Source organism: Thunnus maccoyii, chromosome 14 (assembly GCF_910596095.1).
Source record: "Thunnus maccoyii chromosome 14, fThuMac1.1, whole genome shotgun sequence".
Classification (NCBI taxonomy): Eukaryota; Metazoa; Chordata; class Actinopteri; order Scombriformes; family Scombridae; genus Thunnus; species Thunnus maccoyii.
This window is the reverse complement of record NC_056546.1, coordinates 28577737-28593775: the sequence shown is the minus strand read 5'-3', so window position 1 is coordinate 28593775 and position 16039 is coordinate 28577737. Positions and strand designations below refer to the sequence as shown.

General features: G+C 38.6%; 1 protein-coding gene across 6 annotated transcripts in view; it reads left to right on the top strand.

The window, feature by feature from the left end:
• ltbp1 (latent transforming growth factor beta binding protein 1) overlaps positions 1-16039 on the top strand; it is a 156255-nt gene that overhangs the window by 86454 nt on the left and 53762 nt on the right. For 5 of the 6 annotated variants that reach the window (XM_042433005.1, XM_042433002.1, XM_042433001.1 and 2 more), the window contains 3 exons: positions 2690-2749; positions 8683-8805; positions 12688-12855. In XM_042433005.1, the coding sequence (XP_042288939.1) occupies positions 2690-2749; positions 8683-8805; positions 12688-12855 (351 nt within the window). The remainder of the gene's footprint in view (positions 1-2689; positions 2750-8682; positions 8806-12687; positions 12856-16039) is intronic. The other variant, XM_042433004.1, reaches the window with a different exon arrangement.

Sequence of the window (16039 nt, the reverse complement as noted above, 5' to 3'; positions counted from 1 at the left end):
TTCTTTATTGTAGCTATTCCATGGGTTGGGAAACTCACAAGAGACAGATAAAACAAAAATGGTCCAAATTGATGCAGCAGAGGTTGAGACATCCTGACTTTTACTCCCAAGTATGGATCAAGCTTCAAACACACTAGGTACCTCATTTCCTATAATACAATTTAATAACATGTTTCTCTCCCTTCTTCATAATGCCATCACAAAAGACTTCACATGGGAAGAACGTTTTAAACCCCCCCCACTTCCCAACCCACTCTCCCCTACAACCACTGAACCAGTATAACTATGAAAGAGGCAGGATATTACAATCAATAACTTTTGAAATTAAGTAGCTTTTGACCACCTGCATGTCCTGCATGCTGGAATGCATGTAGAATATTTGATTCTACACTGCGGATTCTTTGATTCTTATTCCAATCAAATTTAAGATAGCACTAATTCAGTAAAAGAGAGAGATTAGACAAGATGTTGTTAATATTAAGTAGCATTTCGTCTGCATACAAAGAAAGGTGATGGTCACTCTTAAAGACTAAAATGGCAGTGTGACGTTTGTCTCTCAAACTTTACACCGCCAGTTCATAATGCAGGCTTTCTGTGATAAATTTATAGTGTTCATGCCCAAGCTGAAATGACCCTGATGATGTCACAGTGATGTCATTCAGAGGGTTATCAGAGCCAAAGAAGACATTGCACAGCTGTTTTCACATGGTGTGTAGTACTCGCCATGAAGAGTAATTGAATGATTGAGGTGTAAAATCAGTGAAATGTCTCATATGCAAATTACGGCCGCAACAGACTAGTTATACTTGCATAGGGAAGGAGACTGGTCAGCCTTATTATTCACACATTTCAGTGGGAGTTGATACAAAGGCAGAGGTTTGTCTTTCCCTCTGTTCCTCCTCAGGAATGGCAGGGGCATAAGTTCAGTTTTTTTTTTTTTCATTTTACAGTGAAGTGTGAAACAGTCCATTGTGCCATGGAGACACTGGTAGCTGGTAAATACATTGGCTTTATCGGTCAAACAAACATTGCCTTGTTGTTTCCCATTGAGCAAAATATCAATCTGCTTTCAGGTATTTGGGTACCAACTCCCCACTGGTTCCTTTGTCCACCATTACAGCAGGGCCTAGTCTCCAACCTGCAGCAGAGATTTACAAGAGTTTGACTTCAGTCTGAGGGTTTATTGTGAGCTACTGGCTGTCTGAACAGCTTTCAACACTGTAGCCTCCTGCTCCCGGAGTCTTTTCACTGCATTGCATTAATTCTTTTTTATTCATCACTATCTCTCTTTGTCTGTCATCTATTCATCTGCTTCTTTATTAGTTAATTTATTCTCTTTTCAGTTTTATTCAAGACACTTATTGATTGGAGGGCATGAGTTGACGTTAATATTAATGCAATAATTCTTTTTACCATCAGATTTTTAATTTCAGCCTTTTTCCAGTATGCACTTGTTTCAGTTTAATTTTCTTAAAATATTGTGTTGAATAAGGTATATAAATACGAGTATGACTGGAGGTGCTTTTGAGTTGTGTGAGATACAATTACTGCTCATGCTGCTGATTTGGATGCAGCTAAAATGCACTTGCTTCATTTTGAATCTCAAAAAAAAGAAAAATTATAATGAGATTTTATTTATTAATTTATTTATTTAACAAAAGTATGTCTTTTTCTTAATTTTCTGCCCTCTTCCATAACAAAATGTACCTGATTCGTTTAGCACAAATAATTTGGCTGCTAACGCTGACACTGAGGAAAAATAATGCATGATTAAAAGATCGCAATGTACTTGCCAATCACACACATACACAAAACATGATAAAATTATAGTTATAAGTTCTGAATAAGAGATTAAACAATGCAAACATTAAAAAAAACAGGCACCTAACAAATACGAACCCAAGTATGAAATGTGTTTGAAATAAAAAGGTATTGAATCTGACCAGGCTTATATCAGCCTCCCATGTGAAAATATTGAACACTCAGAATATATATATATATATATATATATATATGTATATGTATGTATGTGTATATATACATATATATATATATATATATATATATATATATATATATATATATATATATATTTAGCTTTTAAGATTTTTTAAATAGTTAAGGAGACATCTTTGAAAAATTAGGGAACAAAGAGTTAATTATTTCAAAGATTTTAATTATTTCAAACATTGATGGGGCAATTTGAGACACAGGACATCTGAGAAGACATTACAGTACATGTGGAACAGAATTGATACTTTATGTAAATGTATCATTGAAAAAGATGGAAAGTAAACTTTTGTTTGAAACTGATCTGAGAGGCTGGTGCTTGCATATAGTTGAAAAGCTGCTTTTATCACAACTAACAGGGGTTTTACTGAATTTTGAGCTGCTTTGTGGATCAGTAGCGTGACAAAAATACCAACAGATCCTAACATTTCAGAAAAGTTCAAGAGACAGTATGACTATCTCACGATGAAACCTGCTACTCTGCAAGAGAAATGTCACTGATGATTACCTGTGAATAATAGGGTAACACAGGAAATCAAGTCGAACTGAAACCCAAGAAACATGTTTGTAATATATTTGTTTATGATTATTTAAATGATTATTATTAAAATGCCTGAATAAAATGACTCATGTTTTCCCCATCTTCTTTCTTTTATTCTCTACATTCTCCTCACATCAGCTATACCTCTGACAGATTGTCCCCCGGGTTATAAGAGAATCAACAGCTCTCATTGCCAAGGTAAGATGTGCTTTTTTGGTACTCAAACATGCTGCATTTTGGCCAATAATGTAGAGTCTTTCTGCATGTATGTACCATACACACATGTAACAGTACTGATGTCTGATTGTAGAACAAAGGTAATAGTCTGAGTTCAGTCAGTCAGCTGATGAACTCATAACACAACTAACAGAGACTATAATGCCCCATTTACACTTAGCCACTTCATGCATCTTCGGTGGATCTGATAGCTTCCTGAAAAAGTTTTTTAAAAAGCCAAGAAGTATAACAGATGCAGGATAATCTGATTGAGAAATTGGCAGTTACAATACAGCTTCTGGTGCATTACCACCACCCTCTGGGCTGGAATGGGGCTTACCCCAAGTCAGATTTGTGAGAGAAGCATATTCATTAAATTACATCTGGATTTTATCTAGATATGAGACACTTGAAATGACAAGTATAAATGGGGCCTAAATTATCTGTGCCCAAAATTGCAGGTGCTTTAGCCCGTGTAAACTATTTGAATATGTCAAGGAGAACATGCCGGCATTCTTCATCTGGCTTGGAGCAGTGGTTACAAGTTGAAAGTAAGCAACAGGGATATGACAGACATGTATGCAATTTAAATTAGGTTGCTGTTATGCAGGGTTAGTGCTAATCTGAGGCTTAATTTGAACACATGTCATGTCCATCAAACAGGTGGGCCAATCTGTGGGACATTTCTTGGGTAGTAACAGTCTAATAAGCAGACATGTTCTTTATATGAACTCACTCTAGTGTAAGCAGTGAAGAAGCTTTGGAACAAAACACCAGGACTGAAGCTTCACTTAAAAGAAGTGTGCTCTCAATTGCTTAATGGCAGAAGGCCATGGAATAAGCTTCTTACTGCAAAACTCAGCTGGGCATAGTCCATCTACTCATGAAGATCATGTGACTAAAAGCTCCAGATCAGCTACTAAATGGACCTTGAGGGGAGAGTGTTTTGTTAACTGTTGTTTCCAAGGTCATGAATGAACTTTGAAGCTCAGTATTTTTATGTTGTGTACAAGTGGGAAACAGAAGTCACCGGCCGCAATGATTTGTGGTTCCTTACAGTACCAATAGAGGGCGCTGGACTCACCTTTACCACCAGCAATGGTGGCTTGGTGCCATGTTATCCATGGTGTTCGCCAGCTCTGTGGCTGGAAGCAGAAGGGCTCTGACAGGGGAGAGAGGGTCTGCTGCCGATACGGACTGCTGCCAGACGTGTGTGTGTGTGTGTGTGTGTGTGTGTGTGTGGAGCCCTAGACTTGGCTATCCCTCAGGAGGTGCTGGGACTCACTATAATTCACCACATCCTTTTCTTCTTATTTATTATTATTATCGTTTTTCTTACAGCCCCCTCCTTTCTTTTAGTCTTGGAACGACAGTATGTCCAGTTGGATCTGCATTCTGTTTGGTTTGGAATTCGGTGTTTATGTTTTTTTTAAAGCACATTTAGAACTTTTTATTTTTGTAATGAATGAGTTTAAGTTTAGTTTTTATTTTGTAGTTTTTTGTACAATCATAAGTTCAAAGCATTTTCAAAACACTGTTAGTCAAGGTCAGTTAAAGTCAACAGTCTGGTTTGAAATGAGCCATTCACAGTCTTATTATGTCTGACACTCTGAAACTTCACTTTTATGTGAAGTATGTGATGACTTTTTATGATACAAGTGAGGTTTGATTGGAATTTTTTTATTTCAGGATGGGGATAGGTTTGGGGTAGACATACTCTTGCCTAAAATTTCTACATAAAATAACACATTTTTATAAACGTAGTGTTAAAGAATAAACTGACAGGAAAATAACAATATGTCTAATGATATATGGGATTCTAATATGGCCCATCCCTCAGACATCAATTGAAAAATTATAAGTTAACATATAAAAGTACTTCTCTTTCAGGTACCCTACTTAAGTGACCTTTATACTCCAAACTGTCCAAGCAAGGGTTGACCTACCTGGAGATCATGCCCAGTGCATGTAATATGTGTTGTTTTGTGAAAAATGGTTGATGAAGAATGAGTGATAACTGGCTGTTCACAGTGCAGATGATGTGACGTACTTCTGACGCACATCCCATGCTCTCATCTTGTGTACCCAGTTTTTCCTGTCCTATGCTGTAAACTTACAAAAGCTTGTATGGTAATAAAAGTGACTTGGATTTTAGTAACAGGATAATGTGGACAACCTAACTAATAAAAGACCAACCAAGTAGGCTGTCAACAGCCTATTAAAACATACTGGTTGAAAAGCTTGTGCTCCCTTTCACCTATAAACTGGATGTCATGGTGGGATACAGACATGAGTCACAGTCTGTGATATGGGCCAAGTCTGTTCTCACTGAAGGAATTTGACTTTCTAAAACTCAACACATTTCATAGTTGAGTTTCAAAACATCAAAAGTGAGCTGGGATAGGACAAAAAAATATTTCTGCAACATTTGACATACTAGAGGCGTTACTGTAGGGATGACATTGTTGTTCTGTCAGTTGGGCCACCACTTTGGTCCAGACTGATTTATTTCACCAACTACTGGATGAATTGCTGTGTAAGTTGGGGCATATATTTATGGTGCAGAGATGATAAATCTCAATGACTTTGGTGATCTCCAGACTTTTCCTCTAGAGCCACAATGAAGTTTGTATGTGGTTTAGAGTGAGATGTCTTAACTATTGGATGGATTACAATGACATTTGGTACAGACATTCATGTTCCCCTCAGGATGAATTGTAATATCTTTAGTGGTCCCATAACTTTTCATCCAGCACCATTATCAGGTTCAAATTTCTGTATGACAAATAACTGCAAAATTGTTAGCACTCCCATCAGCCTCAGCTGCACTTTCATTAAATGTTAGCATGCTAATGTTCTAAACTTATGGTGAACTGATGGTGAACTGTGGGTTCATCACAATGAGCGACCCCTTTTCACATTACACATAGTCATTTGTTACATTGGTAATATAAAAATATATATTATTGCAGCTTTAAAGGATGAGGCTGGCATTATTCTCTTTTTTTCCTATTGTCAATAAATCCCATGAAAAGGCCAAAACCATCAATGCTTTAGTCTTTCTCTCAATACTTTCTGACTTCCAACTTACTACTTAAGACATAAATCTTTCTATATTGTTTCATTTTAAGAAAAGGTTCAGCAATTTCCTAAAACAGCTGGCTGCTGTGGTTTTTAGCCGTTAGTCAGGAGGTAATAGGGTATTTGGTGCTCTAGTGAGTATTGCTGGCAGTAGGACGTGTATGAATCAAAATAAACGACATTGTGTGTGTTCATGTTAATGAAGGAACATGAGCTCTATGGCACACAGGAATAAGATATATCAGGCTTTGATAGACACACATTATGTGTTAGCAGATCAATTCATTGTTGATTTCTGTCTTTTCATGAGATTTGTTGACAGTATTGCTACTTATTCTTTAAAGTCATGGCTACATCTTCTATATGTTGATTTAATTGTTAGAATGCACATACATGACGTGGATGTACCCAAAACCCACGTTTTATGCTGATGTTGAATGGTAAGCAGAAATTCTGCTGCTTGTCTTTGCTGATACTGCAAACCACTAAGGGCAGTTTTTCTGTTAGCTTCCTTCTCTAACTTAACATGCTTTGTAAGCTCTTGCCTTATTTCTTGGACTAATATTGATAAATGGTCCAAGTATGTTCAGAGTTAACCCTTAAATTGGCAAAAAGTAATATTTTTTTTTTACCATTCAGTAACCCGTAATGACCATGATGTATCTGTCAGGGTTTATAGGTGTATTGATCAAAACCAGTGCCGAGATTTCTGGAATTTCTTTGTTTTTAAGACTGAAAAGCAAACAACAAAAAGCACTATTATTCCAGTTGAATGGTAAAACATCACGTGTTCTGTTGGATCTTTGCTCTCTGTTGTTAAAATGTTGTTTGTGTCATTGACAAAACAATCTAAACTCAAGGTCAACTACATGCTTGTTCACACAGTATCACACAGTCTTCAGTCTTAATCATGTCAACTGTAGATCTTTAAACTTTCCATTGGGAAATGAAATACTGAAAGTTGTCAGGAGGTTGTGTTGCAGCAGATGTCAGTTCCTGGTCAATAGCCACAGGAAACAAGCAGTCTCTCCATCTGAAGTCCTGCTCAATAGCAAAAGTCAAACACCCCAAGGTCCTTAATGATTTTAGGCCAGTTGACCTTACATCCCAAGTAATGAAATGCTTTGAGGTACTAGTGAAAGAAGAGTTTGTGTCAAAATCCCTAATCTCCTGGATTTACATTACATACCACTGTCAAGGGCCAGGTGGTGTAGAGAGTTGAGACTTCCTACCATTGTGCAAAAGTGAAACCAAAATATCTCCTTTCCGGGAGCTGCCATCTTGCTTGTGTGATGTCATTTGGAGCCAGAGTCTGCGCAATAGAATTGTGTGGCGGGATGACAGCCTGACAGAGGTTTGAGAGCGGCTGTTAATCATGAAGTCACACCCCTTCTTATATTGTCAAATAACTAATTAAAAACAAACGTATCAGAAAAATGGGCAGTTTGATAAACATCAGCATGATAAGAACGACCTAATATGAAATCCATCTTTGGGAAAAATGTATTTGATGTGGACTTTTTAGTTTGGCTCATGTTCCATCTGCTAACATGGAGGGGACGGGGTTTATGACCTATATTGCAGCCAGACACCAGTGGGCAATGAAGATGTTTTGGCTTCACTTTTGGGGAGCTGTCATGATGTCCATCTTTATATACAGTCAATGGTTGAGACGTATAAGTATCTAGGAACTGTCATTGACAGCAAATTGTGCTTTGACACAAATACTGATGTCTTATGTGAGAACGTTCAACAACACTTGTTTTGCTTGAGGAAACTGAGGTCCTTCAGTGTTGACAAGACACTAATGACCATGTTTTAAAAACCTTTTATTCAGTCAGTATTGTGTTTTTCTATGTTTTGTTGGTTCTAAGTGTGAAAAGTAAAAACGCTCTTAGCCAGATCGTGAAGCACTGTGGGAGGTTATAGGAGTCAGGCTGGTTTGACAAAATTATTCAAGAGACAAGCCCCGCAGAGAGCCCATGTCATCCTTCTTGATATTGACCACCCACTGCACTCAGTGTTCCAGACTCTCCCCTCAGGTACTCATTTCAAGATACAAAGGATTAAAACAAACAGACACAAGCACTCATTTGTTCCAACAGCTATTACCTTGTTAGATAGGTACTCGCACTTTGCTCTAGTAATGCTTTACTGTAATGCACTTTACTTTACCCCAGACTACAACCCATTGCAATGTGTGTTTGATTATGTCTTTTTTTTAACTTTGTATTGTTCTTTGTGCTGTCTATTGCTGTGTTGCTCTTGGCCTGCAAAACAGTTGCCCTCTAGGATCATAATAAAGTTGAAATGAAACTGAACTGAAATGTTCAGATGTGAGCAGAAACACACAGACCATAGAAAATCAACAACATTTGATATCATGTTCCAGCTTGGGTCCCAAACTGCCCTAAGGCTCCTGACAATTGTATGTTTACACCACCACAGTTTACACAGAAAATGTGCTTAAATGTACTTAAATGTCCGAAACAAAATTATTAAATTCAGCAGGCTTAAAGTGTGATATCAAATGTAACTTTCAATAAATTAGGCTTTGGTTTGTTTTTTTTTAACTGGAATGAAACTGTAAAGCAGCACACACATCTGCTAAGGTGCACAATCCTCAAATTTTGTTGACTGACAATAGGAAATGATTAGAAATGTTTAACTTTCATATGGATCTGGGAATCCATATGAATCCTAGGATACAAGTGCTGATACATGTTCTTTGAAAAAGTAGTGAAAATGTCTGTGTCCCATCTCGCAATGTTAAGCAAAATCCTTTGAGAAATCCCTGAATTGATCATGCTTTTCCTTAATTCACTGATTCACAGATTTGGATGAGTGCCAGCTACAGGGCGTGTGTCCTAATGGGAACTGTCTGAACACCGTGGGCAGCTTCAGGTGCATGTGTAAACCTGGCTATGTCCCCGACCCCTCGCTCACCACATGCATATGTAAGTCCTGCAATCTAACATTTCTTTCTCTCATCACTTTCTTATTCATTATCATCCAAACCCAGAACATCCACCGGTGCAGTGCCAGACTGAGCAGAAATCCTATACTGACAGAAATTAATGCATTACATTTGCATGCTGGTTTCTGACGTGCAGATTTGCTCATTCAAAAGCTTTCCTATATGAGTTTGATATTTTCCCATCACTTCATGACAGAAGACATGGGAAATATAAGTCTCATTATTTCCCCTGCCACCTGCGCCAAAGTACAAGCATAGCAAGGGCTGCTAGGAATGATGCAAGTGTGTGTTTGATGATATGCATATGAATACAGTGCATGTATGAAAGCATGATGTTTATTGTATAATCAGATTATCCCTCAAGCATGCACTCCAAGGCAGAATGTATAACTAAACTCAACATATCTCATGTCTGTCATATAAAAGGAGCAGGACAGATGTCACAATTGCTAAAGTGATCAGCGTTGAACATGATGTTGACCCTTCGTCTTGACATGCTGTGGGCACGTGTTCCCTGGTTCTGCAGTGCTGCAAGTTTCTGTGTGCACATGTGTTTGTGTGTGTGTGAGTGAGAGAGAGAGAGAGAGAGAGAGAGAGAGAGAAGAAGATGGAGAAAGTGTGAAGGGGTTGGGGACTGGGGTTGTGTCCTGGTTCTTTTTTATCTTGTAGCTAATGAAAGCCAAGTGTCCATTCATCAGCATCAGGGCTTAATTCAAGGGGCTCAGCAGAGGAGACTTGAAAAATTCATTATTGTTACTGCTGACTTCCAACAGCTGTGCAAACACACGCGCTCCAAGCACATAGCTCACCTGTAACTGAAAAGACCAGTGATTTACTTGTATCTTCTTTATATTCACTGTGACCAAATGTAGCTGAAGAGCAGGACCAATGAAGTTAACACAAAACAAATCGGATTCCTTTTGCCTTTTACTAAGCATGATGGACTTATCTGTGCTTCATGCGTCATCCATCCAATTTCATTTTTTTCATCAATCTATTTTCTCCCATTTGTTTGGGTCCAGGTCATGGTGGCAAAAGTCTAAGGCTGTTTCTTCTGCCCCAGTATAGCCTACTTTGCTGCACCAAGTTGTGAACATGGCCTCACAGCTGGGAATAACTGCGCTGACCCATGCTATTGTGGCCCTGCTTGATGGCAGGGCGGACCAGCCCCAACCTGTGACCATCCACTCCTTCAAACCACCAAACTGTTTGGCTGAACACATGTGTGGCTGTACTGGCAACATTTATAAAAGTCTCGCTGTGCTGAACTCTCAGCACCCTCGAGGCTTGTAACAGAATCTCTGTGGTTTGGAGTTTAGTTTAACCCTTGCGTTCCTTTTCATTCTTTCATACAGTATATATTAGTCATACGCAAACTGGCTCACATTCCAAACTTTGTACTGATAAACCATCAGGAGACTTTGTTGTGTAGCAGTTATAGTAAATTCATTTAAATATTGAAGAGGAAGTAGAACAAGAAGAAAAAGCCACAGTGAGTTATTAGACAAGGATCTAAAAACTTGCCAACACACAGCCAACATGTAAACAAGGTAAACACATTTTACTTGGCTGCCCAGTACAACCACAGTCTGACCTGCTGCCCACTGAGCAGCTCCACTGGAGCAGCTTGGGTGAAGGGTCTTTTTCAAGCACACCTCACTGGTGGTAATGAGGTTGGGACAAGCACTGCTTTTTCACTTGTCCCACCCAGATTTATCCTGCCAGTCCAGGAATTGAACTGCATTGTACAAGTGACGGAAGTCATTTGTAGAATTTAAAAAAAGAGAGCATAAGAGAAAAGTTTAAATCCTGCTTGAAGCATATGAAGACACACCAAGTCTGACATTTTGAATGCTCTGGAGCAGGGTTTTTTTTCGAGGAATTCTCTGTATTCATGTTTTTTCCCTAAATCCTGATCAGACAATGACTCCTTCATGATGAAAAGCATAGTCACTGCATGATTCTGCAACCACCATGCTGTTTTTTGGCACAGCATTAAGACCAAGCACCAGCATTAAGAGCTTAATTCTTGTCTCATCAAACCACAGAAACATTTTCCTCATGCTCTCACAGTCCTTTAAGTGCAGTTTGGCAAACTCCAGGTTGGCTGTCATCTTCCTTTTACTCAGGAGTGGCTCCATCTACTCACTCTGCCATAAAGGCCAGACTGGCAGAGTGCTGCAGGGATAGTTTTCCTTCTGGCAGGTTGTATCATTTCTGCAGACGAACCCTGCAGTGAGTGGCCATTGAGTTCTTGGTTACCTGCCTGACCGAGCCTCTCCTTGCCTATTTACTCATTTTGGCCAGATGGCTTACTGTAGGAAGAGTCTTGGTGGTTTCAGACTTCTTCAGTTTCACAATAATGGAGTTTACTTTGCTCCTGGGAACTTTAAATGTGAAAGCATTTTTTATACCCTTTGCTGGGACTATGCCTTGACACAATTCCATTCTGGAGGTCTATGTCAAGTTCCTTGGACTTTTTTTTTTTGATCTAACATACATTGTGAAGAGTGGGACGTTATGTAGAAATCATATAAATTATGTAGATATATGCCTTTCTAAGTCATAATGGACTCTAGACACCGATTATGAGGAGTCAGGAAGCATTAAAGGAGTAGCTCAACATTTTGGGATAAATAACTATTTGCCTTCTTTCCAAGAGTCAGATGTGAAAATTGATACCACATTCATGTATGTGCATTTAGTATGGAGTTGGAGTCAGGGAATGGTAGCCTAGCTTAGCATAAAGACCTGAAGAAGGCGGAAACCACTAGCCTGTCTCTGTCCAAAATGAAAAATAAGCCTGTCAACACCTCTAAAGGTCACTAATTGACACATTGGATGTTGTGTGTTCAATCAGTACAGGAACAGAAATGTAAAAAAACAATATGTGGTATAGGAAGAGTTGTGTGCTGGAAGAGAGTGAATGGAGCTGGAGAGAGTCAATATTCTCATCTCACCCTCAAACAGAAAGTTAATTAGTATAACTATTCCTTCACGGCTCAAGTTAAAGTGTACTGGCCAATGGTTTGATTGTGTACCCATTCACTTAACATATATAATGAAGGGACTTGAGAATCCTTTCTGTCTGTTTTGACAGCATCAATACAGCACTTAAACTTCCCACTTGACTGAATTTTAGCTGAATTAGCTGAAGCCTTAAAGTTTCAGTCGGCTTTTTACAACAGTCAGTCCTGGTGTTTTGAAATCTGATTATTTGTTGGGGAAATAGGTCAAGTATTTAACCAGTAATTGAAATGATTTACTCCAGGTAACATTTCTGGCAAAAAGGAAAACTTGAACTGAGCATTCTTGGGTCCCCTTGGAGGTCATTATTTTGTCTCTGTTCCACTTAGAATTATTTCCAGTTAGCATTTGTTTGTGAAGATGTTTGATTACACAGTAAGACTTGGAAAACACAAGCTAAGGCAAACTCTCCTGCATGCCAGCGCTTGACTTTGATAGTGCATGAAGCATTGGCATGGAAACATAGATGGAAACATAGATGCCTTTCTAAAAACATGTAGTCTGCGCTTTGTTGTTTAAATGTGTTTCTGTGTTTAGCTTTAACTGTTTCAGTATTGTTGTCCATGTCACCACAAAATGTGGTTACCTGACTTCTCACTGTTAAATATAGATTTTTATTAATGCACTCTGGTGTTGTTTTAGAAATATGTTTAGACTGTGTTTGTGGCAGAAGTTTGTGCAGGTGAGAAGGGAAGGTTGCTTTGGTGAAGGGGACCTCTTTATTTCTTCACTCTCTGTCCTCTCTTTCCCCCATGTATGTCTCCTACACTCTGGTGCACCACTTCCTACGCCTCCCCCCTCCTCCTCTCTGTCCTCCTCCTGCGCTCCTCTTCAGCCAACACGCCTGCCATCCAAGAGGAGAAGGGGGCTTGCTTCCGTTTGGTCAGCTCAGGGAGACAGTGTTTGCACCCAGTGTCTGCCCAGCTGAGCAAACAGCTCTGCTGCTGCAGTGTGGGCAAAGCCTGGGGCCCTCGTTGCGACAAATGTCCCCCTCCTGGAACAGGTAAGGTCCCCAGCCACATCAGACTTTTATCCTTTCTCAAAGAGAACTAAAGACCCCAAACTTTTTTTTCTCATCATTTTGGAGAAAACATCATGCCAAACACCATACAACAATCCTGCAGTTTAATTTGACCTTGCAAATCAGTAGATGTTAATACCTCAATGCATCTCAGAGGCACTGAGTTCTGCCCAGTGGGCCAGTGTTAACAAGCCACAGGCATAGGGAAACTGAGTACCATATTTCTAAAGTGTTATGCATGCTAGCACCATGACTCTAGAGATGGCAATGTCAATCTGTTGTTTTGTTGGTCAGTCCACCACTTTTGTCCAGACTGAAATATCTCAATACCTATATCTCAATAACTATTGCATCTATTGGATAGATTGGCATTAAATCTGATCTCCTGACTTTTTCCTAATCAAATTCACATTAGTGAGATGTTGAAAAAATTAACATCTTTGTTGGCACAAGGTTTTGTTCAGGCATTCATGGTTCCCAAAGAATGAACTCTAATGACTTTGGTGATCCCCTTATTTTCTTCTAGAGCCACAATGAGGTGGTTTGTGGTTTTGAGTGAAATATTTCAACATCTGTTTGATAGATTGCAATTAAATGTAGTTCACACATCTATCCTCAGGATGAATTGTAATAAACTTCCCATCTTTTCATCTAGCGCCACCATCAGGTCAAAATTTTTATTTGTCCAGCACTTTGGTTTACGGCCAAATACCTGCAAAAGTAATGATATTCCCATCAGCATCAGCTGTACTTTGTGTTTAGTGCTCATTAGCAAATGTTAGCATGCTAACATGCTAAACTATCATGTTCAACATTATGCCTGCTAAGCACCCGCATGGTAGATTTGTCATTGTGGGCATGTTTGCATGCTGACATTAGCATTTAGCTCAAAGCACAGCCCAACATAGCCGCTAGCATGGCTGTAGACTCATTGGAGTCTATTGTTAAAGTGGGGTTAGGTATACTAAGCAGCACTCTTTCACTAGAAGCTTACCATGTTCATACCACTGCCATCCAGAGTGTATTTTGATGAAAGATTACTGTAATAGTAGTAGCACTCTGGACTATGGAGACAGGTGTCCTTATATATATGAAAATAATTGGAGGCAGAGGTGAAGCCCAACATTTCTTGCTGGATGAACAACCCAATTTTCTTTTTAATGAGTTACAACAGCCAATTAGTGCTGCCTTAAACATCCACAGTGCCACATGTTGCTCATCTGTTGCTGTGTATGTTTGAGATTGGTTGGTTATTAGCTCTGCCAGTCAAAACTCTGTGGCAGGCTGACCATTGCATGATGAATTGACATCCCAAACTAAACAAACCAGCTATAAACATATTTTGGATAACTAGTGCTGTGTAACCTGTAATATAATGTAAAGTCTATTACAGTGGTGCATTTTTTTAAAAAGCAAGGCCACATGAAATTACTGCTTTTGTGAATGAATTTTGGTATGATTCATCATCAGCGAAATGTTCTGTTTTTGGGGATTATACTGTTATAACTAATGACAGAGCCTGTCAGTAAATATTTAGAAGAGAAGAGAAGAGTTATTTTAAACTGAATGTGAATTTGATCAGAATTATGGAAGGGCACAACATAGACCTCAACATATTCAGAATAAGAGGGTTTCACTGTAGGGTTTCTCTCATAATGAGAACTCACAACTTCTTGAAATATTATGTGTTTCAAACCTGATGAACTTTTAGTGTAACAAAATTTGAACTGGGGCAGTATTATGTAACAATAAACTTTGAAACATGGAAGTAGAAAGCCTTCGGCAATATAAATTTATGCACCAAGAGCAAGAGACCTCTTAATGAAGGCATTTGCATGTATTTAAATACATATCTATATTGTATTAAAACATTCTGTTTCCAGCACTATTTATTACAAAACAACTTGATCTTTCAGGACTCTGCACATGAATAAAAGACAGGAAAGTACAAAAAAAAACAAAAAACTTGTGTCCCATTCTTTTATCTCTAATACTTTCTGTCTGCATGGGTTTCACAGCTTGGCTAATTAGTTGCTTTTAGAGTTACTTTAAGATTACATTAGCAAAGCCTTTTGCAGTAGTTGCAACCATCCACTTTTGCCACTTTCCTGTTTATCTTTATTTTATTTCCACAGATTTCATAATGTCAGGGCAGTTAGGCACTTATTGTTAGTTTTGGGCAGTTGCAGTTTGTTACTTCTCTAAGAGTCCTGTGTATTGTAAATGATGTATTTGAAATGGTTTGGTCGTGGTATGCACATGGCTCCTTTAAAACTTATGTTTTGTCAGCAATATGTTTGGTGATGATGTGTGTGGAGATTTAGGTGGAATACATGGTTTACAGTTTTACTTTCTCTTCGTCAGATTGTCAGTTTGTTGGTGAGTAAAGTTCATTACTCAGTTAAAGTTAAACTTGTTCTCTGTCAGAACTTCTGACTTCTTGTCAAGTTCATCTCTATTCATATGTTCAGTAATCTTCTTTATTACTTCAAATGATCTAAATAGTGCTAATAAGATAGCTTGTCAGTCAATATAAATCTATGTGATGGTAAGTCATACAATGCTCCTTGTGCCCTTTGACCTTTTATTTCCTTTACCAGTGTTACCAACGTCTCTCACTACTTGAATGAACTGCATATTGTTTTCCACACTGAGCACTGAGGATAGGGGGACGGGGGAAGGGGTTGCTGCTTCCTCATGCTTACAGTTACACAAAAATATTGTACCATTGCGGGTGATGAAACCAAGCCAAGCATTCCATTACGCAAGGGCATTTAGTCTTGGAACGAGCATAAGCCTTGTCTCTGTCAAAGCCTGAACTCTCTGCACTAACACATTCTTGGATGCCTTTTGAGATACTTTGAGTACAAGTGATTGTTTTTAGTTTAAACCTTTTTTTTTATTGTGGAATCAGTCATAAAATATGTTCATTATTACAAATTTGTCCTTGCTTTAGAGTTAGAGATATAACAAACAATCAAAAAGAAAAAAGAAGAGGACAGAAAAAAACTAAAACAAAAGACATGTATACAACAGTCCAGTTATCCCACCACCCTCCTCCCTACCCGGGACTTCACATCAATATTGTACAACTGATCAGTTTGAGCTATAAATGTATTGGAGAAGGGGATGCCAAATCCTGTTGACCTATATCAGTTTGTTTAAT